Source organism: Trachurus trachurus (genome assembly GCF_905171665.1).
Source record: "Trachurus trachurus genome assembly, chromosome: 15".
In the NCBI taxonomy this organism is placed as follows: domain Eukaryota; kingdom Metazoa; phylum Chordata; class Actinopteri; order Carangiformes; family Carangidae; genus Trachurus; species Trachurus trachurus.
In genome coordinates, this window is record NC_139906.1 from 28,653,920 (window position 1) to 28,672,870 (window position 18,951).

Genomic DNA, 18,951 nt, shown 5'->3' on the forward strand with positions numbered 1-18,951 from the left:
TATATATATATATATAAATATTTGAACATTTCAAAATTATATTCACAATGTAACATATCTGTTTGTTAACTCAGGAAAAACTTCACTGATCCTTTATCTCAAGGAAATTTAAATCGAACGCAACTGGACTTGGTTATTTGTCTAGGAAGACGTGTCACCTCTCATCCAAGAGGCTTCATCAGTTCATGTTCACATCTGACCAGCCTGGTCAGATGTGAACATGAACTGATGAACAAGTAAAAAAGTGAATTATATCATAAAATAGTTATGATATATTGACAGCAAGTGTTCAAATGCAAATGTGTGAAAAGTAATGTGTGAGGTTGAGTCTCCAGCCGTCTTTAACATTAACATACAGCAGGTCCAGGGTCTGTTTCTGAAGGAGAGTGGGGGCAGCGTTGTCCAGTCGTCCATGGAGATCAAGATCATGGAGAAGGTTCTGGAAGCAGAGTCTGGAGTCTCACGGTAAGAGAACGGATAACATGTAAATAATATGAAATATGACAGGCTCATGTTGGCTGACCATACAAACTCCCAGTGTGTGTGTGTGTGTGTGTTCTGTCTGTCTTTAAGAACTGAATAATTAATGGGGGGCATGGGGTCTGGGGAAAGCAACAGCTGGTATAGTGCAAAAAGGGAAAGTATAGAAGTTGTGTGTGTGTGTGTGTGTGTGTGTGTGTGTGTGTGTGTGAGTCGGAGGCCGGAGGGTCTTCACCTCGCCCTGCCCCCCCCCCCGCCGAGTGCAGGTCCACAACCACAGCTGTTAGTAACATAGAGAATGAATGGAGGAGCGTGTAAAGTGTGTGTTAAGGTGACAGCAGATGATGAGCAGTGATGAGCAGGGTGCTAAGAGCTCAGCCGACACTAACACACCACTATACTCAGACAGCTGCCAGCTGTACTACTAGCACTAATGCAACACAAACAACACTTGTTGTAAAAACTCTAAGAAATATTAATGTATGGACCTCTGAATCCAAATGAATGGAAAACCTTTGAAAATTTAAACTCCAATATAATATTATTGTAGCCTGCCTGACAAGCCAGACTATATCATTAACATGTCTAGTCTGGCAACGACCAGTAGACCTCGGCTCAATCCAGGGGGCGGGATGAAGGCTGTCTTTCAAACTACCTCTGCACCAATAGGGTAGCGCTACGACCAATCAGAGCAAAGAGCAGGGTGACATTAGCCTGACAAGCCAATTAAAATGTATGTTGTCATGGCATTAAGCCCGCCCAACGACTCTCTAAACAGATAGAGCGCTGTGATTGGTGAACACAAACGGTGTTCGAGATTCAAAAAGTTCCTATGGCTCGTTTCTAGACCCACCTACGGAGCAAAGAGATTTGCTGCCGCTAGGGTGCGTCTAGATTTAGGCTAATATTATTGTGATTTCCTGATTAAATTTAATTAACAGGGCACGCAATGGACAGCCCCTTACCTGAACTGAGGTCTGACACCTAGACGGGAAGTGTTGGGTGGGACTAGTTTTCCTGTATATGTGAAAACAGTAGAGCAAAGGCATTGATGTTTCCAAAGGGAACTAATAGAGGTCTGCTGAAAGTCTTCAAGTTATGTCACTTGAGCAATAGAGAATACACACTATGAGTCTAGAAGCTGACCAAACCTCTGTACCCTGCTCCTCATGTCTGCTACAGGCTGCAATGCAGTACTGTGTTAACTATGCTGATAACATGTCAGTATGTCAGCATAAGTGAATTTCCCTATAGGAGATAAATGAAATACCTAGCTACCTACCTGCCTGCATTGTTTTTAAAGCTTATGGTGGGCTGTTGCCATGGCTCCATCCTGCCAGTATGCCTACCCCATGTACCTGAATTCCTTGCTAATCCAAAAGTGGGCAAAGTCGAAAGACAAGTGTAAACCTGAGATTTAGGCATATGCTAACCTGTCCTACACTCAAAGCAGTAACCTACACTCTAGTTGCAGAACGTTAAGCCTTAAAGGACAATCCCGGGCAAATTAAACTCAGGGCTGTATTTTCCTAACATTTTAGGTCTAAAAGAAGGAATCTTAAAGGTGTACAGAAATGGCCGTTCGTCCTTGTTTGTCGCGCCCGTCGCGCCGAGTTGTCACGAGCTGCAACACGAGTTTACCCGAGTAAGGAAAACGAATTTGATTGGTCGTTATCGAGCGGGCGGGATATTCAAAGCTTGGGGCGAGACCGAGCTCCGTGTGTGTGTGCGTGTCTCAGACGTTTGAATGACGGATTACGGATCCAATATCAGATATCTGATGAATCGTGTACAGGCTGACGTATAATCCGTGCGCCTGCATTATCCAATGCGAAAAAAAAAATACACACTTTCATCCCGGATTTACTCAAAAATAGAATTTCGCACAAAGTTTGGCCTACAACGTCTGATAGATGAGTTATCACATTAATTTTATGATCCAGAGTGGGCTCAAATTCAGTTTTCTTTTCTGTACACCTTTAAAGTGATAGTTCACCCAAAATTGAAATTTCACTCATTATCTACTCACCCTCATGTCGACTAAGGGCTGGGAGAAGTTTCAGAGTCCTCCGTGGCTTCTCTGAGTTACAGGGGGTCTCGGTGTAGCAGTGCATGTCCATATAACGGTTGCAAATGGATACCAACTGTCTTCGTAACAAAAAGACACACCAAAAAACATCCAAATACCTCCATGCTGCTCGTATGTAATGTCCGTCTTGTATTGAAGCCCCGAAATGCGAAATTGTCCTGAAAAAAATTAAATAAGTCTATATTTCAAGCTTGTTTGTAGCGGAAGCTCCTCTTCCCGGTTCGTCAAATTTGGACGAACCAGGGTCTGTCCTCTTCCCAATTTGTCCAAATTTGACGAACCGGGACGAGGAGCTTCGAGAAGCTTCCGCTACAAAACAAGCTTGAAATATAGACTTATTGAATTTTTTTCGGGACAATTTCGCATTTCGGGGCTTCAATACAAGAGGGACATTACATACGAGCAGCATGGAGGTATTTGGATGTTTTTTGGTGTGTCTTTTTGTTACGAAGACAGTTGGTATCCATTTGCAACCGTTATATGGACATGCACTGCTACGCCGAGACCCCCTGTAACTCAGAGAAGCCACGGAGGACTCTGAAACTTCTCCCAGCCCTTAGTCCACATGAGGGCGAGTAGATAATGAGTGAAATTTCAAATTTGGGTGAACTATCCCTTTAGGATTTTCAGTTTAATTGCTCCTGTTTTGCGGTAGTTGTGTCTGTCCCCGCATCGCCACGGCAGCGATGAATGGGAGCGGATTTAAGTTCTGCTGCTTAGGCTGTTTACATCCCTCAAAGCCGCATTTTTTTTTTCCACAGACAGCATCAGATGGCGACTCAAACATGCACCCAGAAGTTTATTTACTTCAAGCAAGCCGACATGTTTGTAAAACTAGATCTAATTCAAAGTCTCCCGGAGTCTCGCGCGAGACCCAAGTTGGCGCGCTCGGTGTGTTTACGTGCAGTCAGAAGCTCCCGTTTGTGTCATAAACACAGGAATATCAACTCTTGACTTGCTTCAAGTAAAAAAACTTCTTGGCGCATGTTTGAGTAGCCACCTGACGCTGTCTGTGGAAAAAGATGTAGGCTACACTTCAAGAAAGTCAAGAGTTGATATTCCTGTGTTTATGACACAAACGGGAGCTTCCGACTGCACGTAAACACACTGAGCGCGTCAACTTGGGTCTCGCGTGAGACTCCGGGAGACTTTGAATTAGGGGTTTCATGTAAGTTGTTGTAGTAGTAGCTCCCAGTGGCTGCGCGAGATGCACAAGATTCGCTGCGAGATGTTCTTCCATGTTTACATTCAATAGTTTACAACGACGAACCAACATCTGGCAGCAAATCTCGCACATCCTCACCAATATCAACAGAGCCACTGGGAGCTACTGCTACAACAAGGATAAAAACAGAGATCACATTAATTTTTTCAGAACAACTTTTTCATGTGGCGGCTTCAGGACACTTGGGTCAGTACAGACGAGCAGTATGGAGGTATCTGGATGTTTCATAGTGTGTGTTTTGGACGATTCATAAGTGAGCACTATCAGCCACCATTATGAAAATCTGTATGACGGTGAGTAGAAAATTGGTGAATTATTGATTTTGGGTGAAGTATCCCTTTAAGCATGACAGCTATCACACTTGATAGAAATGCAGTATCCTATTTTTGCAGGGAACTGAATGAAATGAAAATGAATGAAAGACAGAATGAAAGAAAGAAAGAAAGGTTTGGCACTTTTAGGGAAGTGAGTTGAAGCCAAAGGGAGGTGAAGGACAGAGTGGTGGGAAAGCATCAGACGGTCTGTGGCTGTCTGACAGACTGAATTGATTATCCTGAGAAGACCATTAGCTAATGAAGCACGCGTCTGTCTGGAGAATACCACAGTTTTCCTCTGAGAAATCCCCCCCCCCCCCCCCTCCACCTCCTAACAACTGCTGCATCACTGCTGCCTTTCCACAGGGGCAACAACAGTCACTGTCCTCATTCATATGCAGATTTAAGCAGCCATGAAGAAACACTCGCTCCTCAGACAGGTGCAGTGATCGCGCATGAAATCATAGAATTTCCCCCAACATCTGCCTCCGTGTCCCATTCAGAGCGTCAACGCCGCTCTAATAATGCAGATTAGAATGAGTTATGCTCCTTTGTGACAAAGAGGAGGCTGTCTGAATGCCAATGACTTGTGCTACCTGTTTAGAAGAGTCCTTACACTCACAGTGGTGGTTTTTCCAATAGCTTTTCTTTGGCACAGAAGGAAAACACTCCCTTGTAAAATAATGTCCCCATTAGTTTTCTTTCTAAGAGGTAGATGAGAAGACCAGTGTTATTTTTAAGTGCAGAGTCAGGTTATGTTAGCTTAGCCGGAGTCTGGAGCAGCAGAAAACTGCAAGCACGGCTCTTTGTGAACCCGCACCACCAGCAGCTCATTCATTAATATCTCATCTGGTTAATTCATCTGAACAAATGGGAATGTGGCAGCAACAGATTGGGGTTTGTTGGAAATGATGTGCTGGAGCTATTTCTTGACAAACTATATCTACAGTGGTTGCTGTCCAGAATTGTGTAGTGACAGTGAATTTGCCAAGTGTGGTACCTGTGCCTGTTCAGGGAGTTTGGCCCAATCACAGTGTCCACCTGGTTCACAGGAAGTCCATGAGGAAGAAAGTATCTGTTCTGGCTTTCCAGCTGTCTGCAGTTATTTGTCCCATGACAACATGATGAATCCATAATCTCCTTTCATCAGATCTCATCCAACATTATTTGTTTGCTTACAACAGTGCACAAAGGGTTTTGCTAAGTAACATCCCATTCCAGATTCTCAGTCACTTACTGCCGGGTCATATGCTGCGTTCATAACAACTCGGAGGTCGGAAATCCCAACTCGAAAATTTCCAACTTCCGACATCATTGCAGGAACTCGGGAGAAAAAAAACATGGATACCTGAAGGAAGTTTGGCATATTGTGGCTCATAGCTGAATACGAAAAATAAATGCAGCAGTAAATGATGTTTATTTTGGAGGAGAAGAGATGCTGCAGAAGAGTGCACATAGAATGTTATAGCTTTGATAACAGTTAAACGTTATTTCCGTCACATACGAAGAACCACAATTTCACACCATACAACAATCATAGCTTAATATAAACATATTTCATATAGGCTACTGCAATAATACACAAAAATATGCATTCAAGCCTCAACAAATAACTTAAAGGGCCCTAGTTTCCTGGCGCAGCGCAGGTGGCGCAAGGTAGCGCAGCCGGTCTAATGCAAGTTTCGACCAGCGCAGCCTAGCGCAAAGTCAGATTGGGAGATTTGTAGATCGCGCTGCGCTGAGATAGGCGTGGCCGCGCAGCAGGGGGAGGCGTCACAGATTCAGCTTGGTGCAGTGGAAGTTTTGTGCGAAAATGTCTCGCCGAGGTTGCGCTGAAAGCTCGCCACCTCCAACCAGGTCTACTCTCAGCGCAGGGCGGAGCGCAGCAGGTGCAGTGGAAGTTTGACTGACTGACCTGCAGTGCACACACGTCACCAAGACCTCACAGGCAGATTTCCACAGTTCCAGACACATTTCAATGCAATAAATATCCACAATAACCACTATTTAATGCAACTAATGGAATCAACACATGAATTTATATCTATATAGATTGTCCCGTCACATCTGACGTCAGATCAAAGCAGAGATCAAAGGCTGTCGGTGCGTAATGGAAACTCCACCTGAATTAACACAGCAGGGACGAACTGGCACTGAAAAGCAGCTGTGGATGTCCCAAAAGCAGGACTGAGGGTGGATGACTGCATGTCTCTGCCGTGTTGAGATACCACTCTGCCCTTGTGATGATCGCTTTATTTATTTATTTATTTACTTATTAATTCATTAGCGCGAGCGACCGCAGCAGGCAGCCGTAATGAAAAACAAAACACAAATCTTCATCTCTCTTAGTCCACCACAGCCTCGGTATCAGATAGTCAGTATATAGCCTACTATAGTATACTCAGCATCTCCATCACAGAAAAAAAAGAGAAAAAAAGAGACGGACAGAGAGAGAGAGAGAGAGAGAGAGAGAGAGCGTCCTTTACGCTGATTTCATCCGTTACGCATGGTGTTTGTTTATGTTGTGATTACACCTCTCATCTTGCTTACACAGGGTTTGAATAAATGTGAGTTTCTTTATTAGTTTATTAGTTGTTGTTTCTTATATTGGGCAGGGGTTCTCAGTGTATCAGATCAAACCTGATTAAGGATATTTGTATTATTATTAGTAAACTCATTATTGGTCACTCTGAGCTCGGACCTCCGGACCAAAACTGTTTCCTCCGGGGAGAGGTTCGGCCTCTGGCGTCGCTGTCTCCTCCGTCCATGTCCAAGTATAAAATGACAAACTTGCAGCGCGCATCGCCCTCCGCGCAGTTAAAGGTGAGGAGAGGAGCTCATTTGATTGGTGAAGATCTGACTCGGCTGTGTCAAACCCACTCCACGCCTTTCTCTCCTCCTCCTGTCTCCCTGCCGCCCTGTCTCCTCCCTCTTCGCCGTTTGCGCCGGTGGGAGGGACGAGGGGAGGGCTTGCGCTGGTCTAAGTCTGACTGCGCGGCCCACCAATCTTGCGAAAAGGACCTGGTCCACACCCCGTTGGCGTGGTGAAGCTGCCCTGAGGTTAGACATCGCTCGGTCTAAGAAACTAGGGCCCAAAATGTCTAAATTCTAACCGTTTAAGACGAGGGCTGCCATGTTTTGATGTTGTCGTGACGTCAAGTCGGAAAGTCGGAGCTCTGATACGATACCCGAGTTTCTGACCTGTAATTTCCGAGTTCGACGCCGTTCAATTAATTTTTTACAACTTGGAGCTCGTTTTTTTCCGACTTCCGAGTTGTCTTGAACGCAGCAATAGATGCCACATTCGGGCTTGTCAGGCACGTCGTCGCGGCCGCCATCTTGGGAGAGAGTTCCTTGTATCTATGGTAAAAACGCAGATGACGTCATGCATGTCACGAACGGCAGTACAAGGTGAAACAAAACATAACAAAACGCATACTTCCACCCCCTCAAGATGGCGGCGGCGGCGACGTTCCGTTCCAATGGGCAGCAGCGTCAGAGGCAGCATCTACGTGTATATATCTATGCCGCCGGGTGACATCAGGTAAGTCTGTGAGGGTTCTGGACTCAGGTCTCAGGTAGGACATCAAATGGATCTGGAACAGTGTGCTGCTGTGACACTGGATTAATCACATGTTCATGATCCACAGAGGATCACTGATGGTAGGTGACCACCTGTCATCAAACATATCCATCACCAGGCCCACTGCTTCACATTTTGCTGTGCACCTTCATGGTCTGTAGAGGAAAAGGACTTTACACGGCACCATAACAACATCCTCTGCCCTTAGACCCCTTACATCGACTGAGGAAAAACTCCCAAGAAAAATAAAACCACGGAGAAATTTAAAGGTGAGCAACTGAGAAGGGATCCACCACCCAGGACGGGCAGATGTGCAATAGATGTTGTGTACAAGAAAACAGTTTACATGGAATATGGGAAAACATGGAAATGGGATTATTGAGTCAAAAGGAGCTGATTAAGGTACAAAGAGAAGAGAAGAGGAGCCAGATGTATCCTACCACAACCACACCACACAAAGAGCTGCATGTGCCACCACAAACCATGTCACCGTCTCTGCAGTTGTGCAAACAACAAAACTCAACTAAAACAATTTTACTCACAGTGAGTCACAGTGAAAACAATAAGACAAAGAAGACTGAACACATTGCACTAAAACAAACAGCAGTCTTGCACCAGCTGTTGTCACTTAGCTCATTCCAGCTTCTCTACCTGAGTGTACAGAGCAACAGTGTCAGCAACATGGAGCACACACACAGTGTTTCTGTGGTGTTTCATTTGTATGTCTCACATTATGTACAACATAGGCTACTGTATGGTGGGTAAAGGTGGGTTACAATTCAGTTAAGAGCCGAACCTTAAAGGTTATAACTACAACTTTTTAATCAAAACGATTCATTTTTCAAAAATAATAGGGCCCTACATCCACAGAACGTCTAGAGGGGTGCAGAAGAAGAGTAGGCCTATGAATTTTGCAGATTTGTTTTTAATAGTAGCCTAGGCTATGATTGTTTTAGAAATGTTGATGGGTCCAATATATTTACATCTGGCTACGTTGGCAACGTCGGCATGAAATGATCTCTGCGCCAACAGCGCTTGGGGGCGCCAGATCGTGATGGCATCATGCTAATGCTAATGCTAACTAACGGTCAGCCGGCACTGTGACGTTTCCGGTGCAGGCGTGATGCAGAGGGTTTGTCAGGTTCGTCTGCAGGTGAGTTTCCAGTCCGCTGTCAACACTGGAGCTGCGGCTTGTAGATTGAGATTCGGTCTGGGAACAACACATTTTTTTGTATTTGAGGTGTGGTTTATGAAAGCCCAGAGCTGTTTATTGGGCGCTACGAATGTCTATCAAATGTGTCTGTATGTAGCTTATAGCCAATCGTATCAATCATACCCGATGATGTAGCCTATGTAGAGCGACAGAAATTTGCTCGCTAAACGTTGCTCTTTTTTCAAAATAAACTTGCGGTCTAAACACTTAAAACACTTTCTAACGCTGCATCGAAAGGTAAAGCGTCTGCCGCCATGTTGGATCGACAACCGTTCTGTGATTGGCTCCCTCGTTAAGAGAAAAATTGGGTCCATGGTTTCCAGGCTGACTTGCAGAGCAAATAAACTCCTGCGCAAGGCAGCATGGGTATACCAGGCTACATAAACATCTGTTAGGCTCTGAACTCTTCCAGAACATGTGTGACTCTGCTGAGAGGTGCAGTTCCTTTAAGTTTGATCTTGTGGTTACATTTTATGGCATTTTTTATTTGCTGCTCATCTAGTTTGTAAAGCTCACATAGGCTACTCAAATCTATCGAAATGTAGGCTACAACATTGCATGTTTTTGATACTATATGTCAATCCTTAATGTAGGCTAACCAGTAACAGCTACTCTAATTCCAACCGAAGAGGAGTCAAAATACCTCAACACTGTATTTGACCTAAATGTTCAGTCACTGCAGATAATACTTTTAGAACATGGGTTACTAAAACTCCAGTAAAGTTAACCTACTTATCAAATTGCAAATATGACGACAGTAATATTTAGAGCTGGCTTTGGCCTCCAAAGGAATGAACGCAGATTCCTTTACTGTTGCTATTTCAGCTCACTTTGTATGTGTTGTTTCCTGCCTGCCTCTGATTGGCTGACTGTCTAAAGGCAGATCAATTTGATTGAAAGCTTCACAAATACAACACATTAAAGGTGGATCAAACATGATAAATGTCTGTGGGATGTCCTCCCCCTTTTCACTCACAATAACCAAGTTTGCAAACTCTTTTCCCCAAATGTAGTTAATATTCTATTAGTAGTTGACTGATACAGCTAAATTACAGTGGAGCTGACAGGCTGGTTTTAAATCGTTAAAGGACTGTAATTAGTTTTCTGGCCAGACAGCATCTGTGACCTGACGATGTCTGAAAGATCTATAAGTGACCCAATGAACTGAAGTCAGGGTTCATTAAATTACCTGCAGCTCTAATTGCATTTCCTCATATTCTCGGTGCTCTCAGTCACATGACTATCACGCTCTAGCATTTACAACCAGCATATAAACAGATGGTGACTAATTAAAGGAAGGACCTGTTAAATTGTCACATCCCCATCCACAGGGCAGCTAATCAAAATACCAAACTGTGGAATATCTTTAGGATCATGTTTCTCCCTCCAGTGTGTGTGTGTGTGTGTGTGTGTGTGTGTGTTATCTCACCTGACATAATTTAAAAGGAGCTGCAGGGTTGCATCATGCCATGTGATTATATAGATATCCAGATGATGAAACTGGATGTAATCCAGGGTGGGGAGGGGTTTCATGGTGGTGACCGCCACATGTGGGACCAGTCCTGACTTACTGTGAGACAGATAAAGAGCGCAAGCACTCCCCCTACTGTATAAAGAGTGGTAACAGCAGAAAGCAGCTTCAAGCTTCTTTCTCTCTTAGCTTACTCTATATCAGCTGTTTTCAGTCACCACTGACTTTCAGTTTTTTAGTGTATTCAGTGGCTCTCAGTTAGCATCTCTGTCATTTATCATCCTAGCTGACTTTTTTTTTAAAGAGGAGGAAGTGCAGAAAGAGGCAGAAGGGCAATGGAAGAAAAAGAATGAACCAAAAGTGTAACAGCTAGGTGTAATTTAACAGTACCACACAGAGAACCAACATCAGCTGTCCATCATCTATAAATTTGCCAGCAAAGCTCACCTGGCCAGTGTGAGTATGGCTGATCAAGCATTAGAGTCTCCATTGGCTCTGATTACTTCTTTACAATGTAATTAACATGAGCCAAATAAGCTATAGGCTGCAGTAAGAAGCTTTCGGCCGTGTCCATCTGTCCTGTGAGTCTGACCTGAGTGGTCCCCCCAGAGAAGACGTGTGACGATGTGTTGGGACCAAGAACACAACAAAATCATAAATGTGTCTATGTGCTGATTTTTTAAATGTATTGTCATTTCATTTCATTTTCATTTATTGTTTATTTGACAAGGACAGTGTACATTAATGGACAATTAGTGATGCGCACTTGACGTCATGTAAATGTGCCAGATTTAGCTTAGAGCTAATTTCCATCTGTAGTCCTCACATTTAAAGCTGTACAGAAAAGGAAATTGAATTTGAGCCCACTGTGGGTCATAAAATTAGTGTAATAACTCAGACGATGTAGGCCAAACTTTGTGCAAAATTCTATTTTTGATTAAATCCAGGATGAAAGTGTGGTATTTTTTTCACATTGGATAATGCAGGCACACGGATTATATGTCAGCCTACGCACGATTCATCAGCCACCGATATTGGATCCATCATCCTTCAATCAAACGTCTGAGACGACACACACACACGGAGCTCAGTCTTGCCCCAAGCTTTGAATATCCCGCCCGCTCAATAACGACCAATCAAATTCGTTTTCCTTACTCGGGTAAACTCGTGCAGCAACTCGTGACAACTCGGCGCGACAAACAGAACAAACTGCCATTTCTGTACACCTTTAAAGACTGTCAGACATACCATACAAAAAAACAACAATAGGAAGCTACCTGCGTAAGTGTAAAAAAGACATAGTAGCAGCGGTTACAACGATAAGAAAACAGATACTGTAGCAACCTGCATAAATACAAGAGAGGCCAGAGTGCTAGCAGCAGTTATATATCAGTAGAAAAAGAGAAATAAGAAAACAGGTAACAATGCCATGCAGCGCTGCATGGCATTGTTACCTGCATAAATATAAGAGAAAACAGAATATTTGCAACAGTTTCACGATAAAATTACAATACAGAATAATATATGATAAGAAATAAGGGAAAGCTATTATCAGCTATGAATATTGCACTTTGAGTGAATATGTGCAGCACTATGGATCTAGAGTGCAGCAGGCATGACAAGTGTTTGTAGGGCCCACCTGGAAGTCACCCTGGTTACCTCAGTAAAATAAGCATCATTTCAGAAAAATAAACACAACAGTATGATACTCAACCCTTCTGACCAGCGACTAATAAATGACAAATGATTTTTGGAGCCTGAATATAATACATAAAAACACTAGTCTTTGGCTATAAACCAACTGCACTGTGGTCACATGACTTCACACTCCCTCACCATCACTAAATGTTGCTCTGCCCTCCTACAAACTGTTTCTAACTGGGTAAGAGGAAAAGCTCAGAGAGGAGTGTGAATAAAAACACATACTGTATCTGGTGAGCAGATCAGTTTTTATTTCACCGTGATGATGTTTCATGTTTCATATCTCCAACAACATCTGTTTAGACACTTATGGGCAACCAGCTTTTTTCTAAAGAGGTAAACTCTTACGGAAATCAGGACATGGCTATTTACTGATGTATTTTATATAGTAGAATACAATATGAAAATGACCCAATTTCAGGCATCAAACACATCAAACAACCCCAGACACTAGGACAAAGGAAACAAGTCCTAAAATGCCTGAATAGTAACTCCTAACTAATCAAACAGTCTCAGGTTGATTGCTGCAGCACCATGTTCTGAAGCAGCTAGAAGCTCTGGGTCTCTGAGGCCGTTCTAAAAAGCCATCAGCCTTCACTTTTGGTGGTGGAGCTTGGTTTCACAATTTTTACACTTTGTCTCAGTTGCTTTGGCTCAATTCTCGAATGAGAAAACCAATTTTCAAAACAGTGACACAGTGTAGAATTTCACATTCATTTGCACAAATTGCAACTGATGATTTGAAACTCGGGGGAACTGTCAGACTCCTCACAGCTTAGGGGAGGTGACGAGACTGTGGTGTTGGGACGGAGTCGGTTGATATGTCGTAGGTGGAAGTAGATGGAGTGGTGTTATTGATGTGAGATTTGAATGATAGAGTGCTGTCAAGGCTTACAAGGAAATGCATGTGTTTTTTAAAGCAGAAGTAAGCGATCCGGTCGTTTTGGGTAATGCTGCGTTCCAGGCAGGCTTTTGAAACCGTAAATTACAGCTTCAAGTCACGACTTACGACTTTGAAGCGTTCCAGGCAACCCACTCGTGTTTTTCCGACCTGTTTTACCTGTGAAAATCACTATAACGGCCACTCGTAACTTCCGCCCCGTGAACTTGTACCAGATCGAACTGGTAGGCTACGACTTCACAGGTCGGAAAAAACACGAGTTACGGGCTGCCTTGAACGCACCATAACTTCTTGTCAGCCGACGGAGTTAGCAGCCCCCGCCCTTGTCATGGATCTATTGGTCCTTGTCCCTCCGTCACCACATTCACGCGCATCCCTTGGCTGCACACACAGCCCTTCATGCCGTTCTCTCTCCTCATTGGGTAAAACTTGTAGGATACGAGAAAAGTTTTCTCCTCGGCTCAGAGCAGAGCAGAGTGACTGACAGACCCGTGTTTCGGTCCAAACACTCTATGTAAGTGATTGCTGTCGGAAGATATAACTATTTACTTCTGCTTTAACGTGTTTTCTTACATCCCTATGCACAACAGGAATTTATTTATTTATTAAAAAGCACATAAAAATGGCCCTTTTTAATACTCTACTTTGTATACAGCTCAAGCACCCCTTGGGCCCTATGTGAGCACAAGCACATGCATGGAACATCTCCCCTGGCGCATCTCAAATGAAATGTATTGTGAACTTCAGAGTTACAGTATGTAGTCAGGTTATTCTTATTTTTGTGATGTTTTTTTTTTTTTTTTTATTGTTGTAGGATTTTGTTTTTCTTTGTAGATTTAGCTTTTTCACAAGCTGTGCAGAAATCATAATCCTCAAGGTAATTCGTTATAGTGAAAAAGCATCTTCACGTTTTGAGCAGTTTGGAGTTTGGCTCAAATAATATTGAAACAACTTTTCATTCTGGAGGCACTGGTCAAATAACTGACACAAAAACTAGGTTTTCAAATGTAAATGAAATGTTTTGGATGTCTCTCGTGCAAACATGAAATACAGTTTTGATGAACCATGAAACTGTTGTGACAGCTGCAGTGAGAAATAAGAAAATGTTACATCTGTTTCAAAGAGCCACTCAGGTCAGCCTCCCTCTTCTACCCACACGTATAAATAACTGTTTGCCACTGTTTCCTTCCACCTCTGTTCATTCCCTGGTTTGTTTTAACACATTGTGACACTTTCCAGTCACAACCTCAGCAGGAAGATGTGTGAGCTTGTGTCACGACTCCCTGCTTTGTACCTGATAATCAACTGATGAGCTTTGAATAGATTTAGAGAGAATTACAGAGAAGGGAGAGACGGCAGTCTGCACCCGAGGGAGACAGAGACTGACAGAGAGAGAGAGAGAGAGAGAGAGAGAGAGAGAGAGAGAGAGAGAGAGAGAGAGAGAGAGAGGGATGGAGGATTTCTGAAGGAAGGAGATGAGAGATTCAGAGTCATTAGGTGAAGCTGCTGATGATACCTGATTTAAACTGTGATATTTAAACAATAGGCCTACTGTATATTATAGAAAACACATAGGCTGGACGTGCAACCCATGCAGTGGTGCATTTTAATGTTACGTAATAAAGACACAGTGGTCACAGGACACAGTTTCAATCTGTTGGTAGCATCCTCTAGTGGCCATTCTAGTCACAATAGGAAGAGGCCAGATGATATTACCAACATCCATCAGGCCAGCAGACCAACACTGACCAACATCGTCGGCACACAGAGGGAGTTGAGGAAGGAGGAGCTTGGTGGATGAAAATTGGACTTAAATCTTATTCTCCATTTGTTTTCCTCTTTCTGTGACAACAAACACCTCCAACCAAGAAATCTAGAAGAGTGCAGTGGAGTGCATTGGCTCCCAGCATGGTCCATGACATACTGTAGGCTACTGTGCATATCTCAGTACCTATAATGGCTAATGGGCTTCCATTCAATTATATACTGATCTAGCATTGCTGTCAGCAAGTGATAACCTCAGAATCACCAGACACTGCAGTTCCTCCACTGACCACTAGGTTGAGTCTCTAACAGTGAGTCGACTTGTGTCCATCTTTACAGCAGAAAGAAACATGTTTACAGTCTGGTGCAGGAACAGTTTGGTCTCTTCAGATAAGTTCCTTCTTCATGATAACCGTTCATATAAGTCACCATGTTTACATTTAATCAGTTTAAATTGAGCACAATTCAGGGTCTGGTCCCTGTGAGTGAAGAAGTTGTTGTTTCTACTGATTTAATTTCATTTGCAAGCAACCAAAATAACAATGTGTAGCTGGTTGCTTAGTGGCTATAGAGGTAAAGCTAGAGGACACCACACAATCAATGTGATGGTGGGATTTAGCTGATCTGAAAACTGATCGGCTTTTCTCTCTCAAGCAAATTTGGTCTTTAGGCTACATTGTATTAAAGGAGCGGTATGTAAGAATGTGGCCAAAATTGTTGCTGCAGTCAAATTCAAAACACAGCAATGTTGTTTCCCCTCCCCTACCCCCCACTCCAGGTTGCCAGACAGCGAGGCGCTATACTCTGTCAGTCTCAAAGTCTCAAAGCAGAGTAAAAAGCTACATATTCATCAACAACCTCACTGTTTTATTGCTCTGACTCACAGTAACTAGCGGAGTTCAGGTCACTCGGGTGATCTGCAAGTTATTGTTACATTTAACCGCTCCGGTGCTGTGTGTCTGTGTGTGCAGCGCTGACACACACACACTGTAACCCCGCATCTACGTACAGGAGCCTTAGTGCATGTTCTTCACACCGTAGATGAGCCAATATATGAGACGTCTTACCGCAGAATAAACAACGCGAGCCGCTCCGTTTCTCCTCCACTTTCTGACGTCGGATCATAAAACATGACGACCGGAGACAGGCGACCTGACCGGGACAGACTCATCCGCTCCACACGTTTCCCATCACGGGGTCATTCCTATGTTCCCACAGCCCTATGTTCCCTCAGCCCTATGTTCCCACATTTCTAACTTTTGTTGTCACTGAAAATTAGGCCCTATGTTCCCACAGCCCTTTGGTCCCACCATTGGTTGGGTTTAGGCAATGAAGAAAGAGTTGGTTAAGTTTAGTAAAAAAGACCAGGTAGAGGCTAGACAGGCCAGATAGATAGAGTCCAGATAGGTAGAGAGAGTCCAGAGGGAACATAGGGCTGAGGGAACATAGGGCTGTGGGAACATAGGCACGCCCATCGGCTCCATGGCCTCCCTCTTTTCTAACTTTCACTTTGTAATTCTTCCCTTTAGCTTTAGCTGCTCAAACTAACTGGGGTCTAGATGCTCACAACAGCAAGTGGTGTATCAAACAGCAGAGAGACAAGCCGCTAATTTCTACCGTGTGATATCAAGGAAATATGACCATAATCATTTTTTTTTTTCGCGATCTCGTTTTATCTCCCAGCCGTAGCTGCAGCTCAGTGGAAGCTTAACTGGCAACCCAGAGGCTGAAATGCCACCGACGCTGTGATTGGGAGAGAGAGCTGGGTGGCGCCACATGCCAACACGTAGGATTCAAAACATAAACATGATTTGCAGTCCGCAAAAAAAAAATGTATGCAAATATTCTGGCTGTACTATTGTTGGTGAGATCAGTATGTTATATCAACATTATTGCTTTTGATTTCTTACATACTGTTCCTTTAATGGCAAAGTGTGGTGTGCTATGTTCATACCTCTGCAGGCAACTGTTAGCCTTGTCATAGCTGCTTAGATTACCAGTCTTGTCATTAGTTCATCTGCCTGGCAAGAAACACAATGGCAAGCGGTGATATGATAAATGTATTAATTCTGTAAGCATTAGTCCTGTCAGAATAATCATGTTATTTGACTAACAACATAATAAAATGCATGACTGAATTACCTTTTAATACCGATAGTAATGTGGGAATGCAACAAAGGAAAGAAAGAGGTAAATTAGCCTTTTATCAAAGTTAATGATTTTGCACTCTTCCCTATAGGACACATGCTGACTTTTTTTTTGCTCAACCAGCTTTTTACCCGGCTTTTTAGCTTAGCTTGATAACTATCTAATTAGCCAGCAAAGGTATTAGCTTTGTTTTAGCCTCTGAACAAGATGCCACTTATCTACCTTCAGTTAGCTGGTTCTCAGTTTGCCCCCCCCCCCCATCAAACTTCTCAGTTAAGGAAGTCAAGATTTCAATAAGGGTTCAATAACCAAATCATCAGCCAGATTTCTTCCGATGAAATTCAAAGTATTAGCCTAATGTTTAAAGCAGAAGTGAGTGATATATTTGTGTTAATATAAGTCTTAAATAGTTATATCTTCCGACAGCAATCACTTACATAGAGTGTTTGGTCTGAAACACGCGTCTGTCAGTCACTCTGCTCTGCTCTGAGTCGAGGAGAAAACATTTATCGTATCCTACAGTATTTATCCAATGAGGAGAGAGAACGGCATGCAGGGCTGTGTGTGCAGCCAAGGGACGCCGTGAATGTGGCGACGTAGGGACGAGGACTGTTATGGTGCGTTCAAGGAAACTCGTTTTTTTCCGACCTGTGATGTCGTACCAGTTCGATCTGGTACATAGACTGTACAAAAAGACGTACTGGTACGATTTCACGGGTCGGAAGTTACGAGTGGCCGTTATAGTGACTTTCACCGGTAAAACAGGTCGGAAAAACACGAGTGGGTTGCCTGGAACGCTACAAAGTCGTAAGTTGTGACTTGAAGCTGTAATTCATGATTTCAAAAGCCTGCCTGGAACGCAGCATTAGCGAAAACGACCGGATCACTCACTTCTGCTTTAATGAAAACTATGTTTGAAAAAGGAATATTATTTATAGGTGATCTCTTGAGCAGTATGTGTGGATTTTCTTTTCTTTTTTTAATTTCATTTATTTATTCTTTGTATTATTTTTTCCCCCTCTGATAGTATCTTTCTTATCGTATTCATTTGTTTGTGTTCCTCTGACTTGTGTTAACCCTTGAAGGAAGAAAAATAGATATTTATATGTTTTTTTAATTTGTTGTTTATTGTTCTTGTGTGCAGCACAAATATACAGCTTATTTGAATCTGTGAATTGAGAGAGAGGGAGGAAGAACTAGGGGAATAGAGAGCAAATGATCAGAGAGAGAGAGCGCAAGCGCAGTGGGGGCAGGGAGGATGGAGAGAGAGAGAGAGAAAGAGAGAGAGAGAGAGGGGGATAATGGGATTGAGGAAGCGAGAGTGAGGAGTACAGAGGAACAGACAGAGTGAGAGACAGAGTTGGGGTGCACCTGACCTCAAGAGGGGAGGGGAGCTCCTTTGCTAGCCACACACCCCAACACACACACACACACACATACACGCACTCACACGCACACCAACAGACACACTAACACAGAGGCAGTGGTAGCAGGCAGAGGCAGTGAGCCAGCCAGCAGAGAGCCTGCCGACCAGCAGCCATGACAGACACTGGTGAGTAGCTTCATATCCAACATCCACTGTGTGGCTGTGTGATGTTAGACATCACACAGCAGGGAATGTGAACATGTGTGTTTCAATGTGTGTATGAGGGCAATGGTCAGAAAGATAGATAGATAGATAGATAGATAGATAGATAGATAGATAGATAGATAGATAGATAGATAGATAGATAGATAGATAGATAGATAGATAGATAGATAGATAGATAGATAGATAGATGGATAGAAGGATAGAAGGATAGATAGATAGATGAGTCTCTCATACACACTGCCTGTAAAATATACATTTTTCCAATTAGTTAAACAGGGGCTCCTCTCTCCTGGTTCCTTACGTTGCATTCAATTTGTAATAATTTCATATTTTTTGGTGCAAGGCGTGGAGGTGCACCACTCCCTGGTGTCACACTTTACTCCCAGCCCAGACAACCCCAGCAACATGGAGCTATGTGTGTCACTGGTCAGTTAGAGTGGTCCTATAGCCCCAGACTGAAAGTATCCAGTA

At 43.3% G+C, this 18,951-nt stretch overlaps 1 protein-coding gene across 1 annotated transcript in view; it reads left to right on the plus strand.

The window, feature by feature from the left end:
- Window positions 1-313: 313 nt before the first annotated feature.
- LOC310998031 (rap1 GTPase-GDP dissociation stimulator 1) overlaps window positions 314-18,951 on the plus strand; it is a gene marked incomplete at both ends in the record, with an annotated part of 42,737 nt that continues 24,099 nt past the window's right edge. The window contains 3 exons of the mRNA XM_083987915.1: window positions 314-465; window positions 7,563-7,652; window positions 8,810-8,844. Coding sequence (XP_083844041.1) covers window positions 314-465; window positions 7,563-7,652; window positions 8,810-8,844 — 277 coding nt within the window. The remainder of the gene's footprint in view (window positions 466-7,562; window positions 7,653-8,809; window positions 8,845-18,951) is intronic.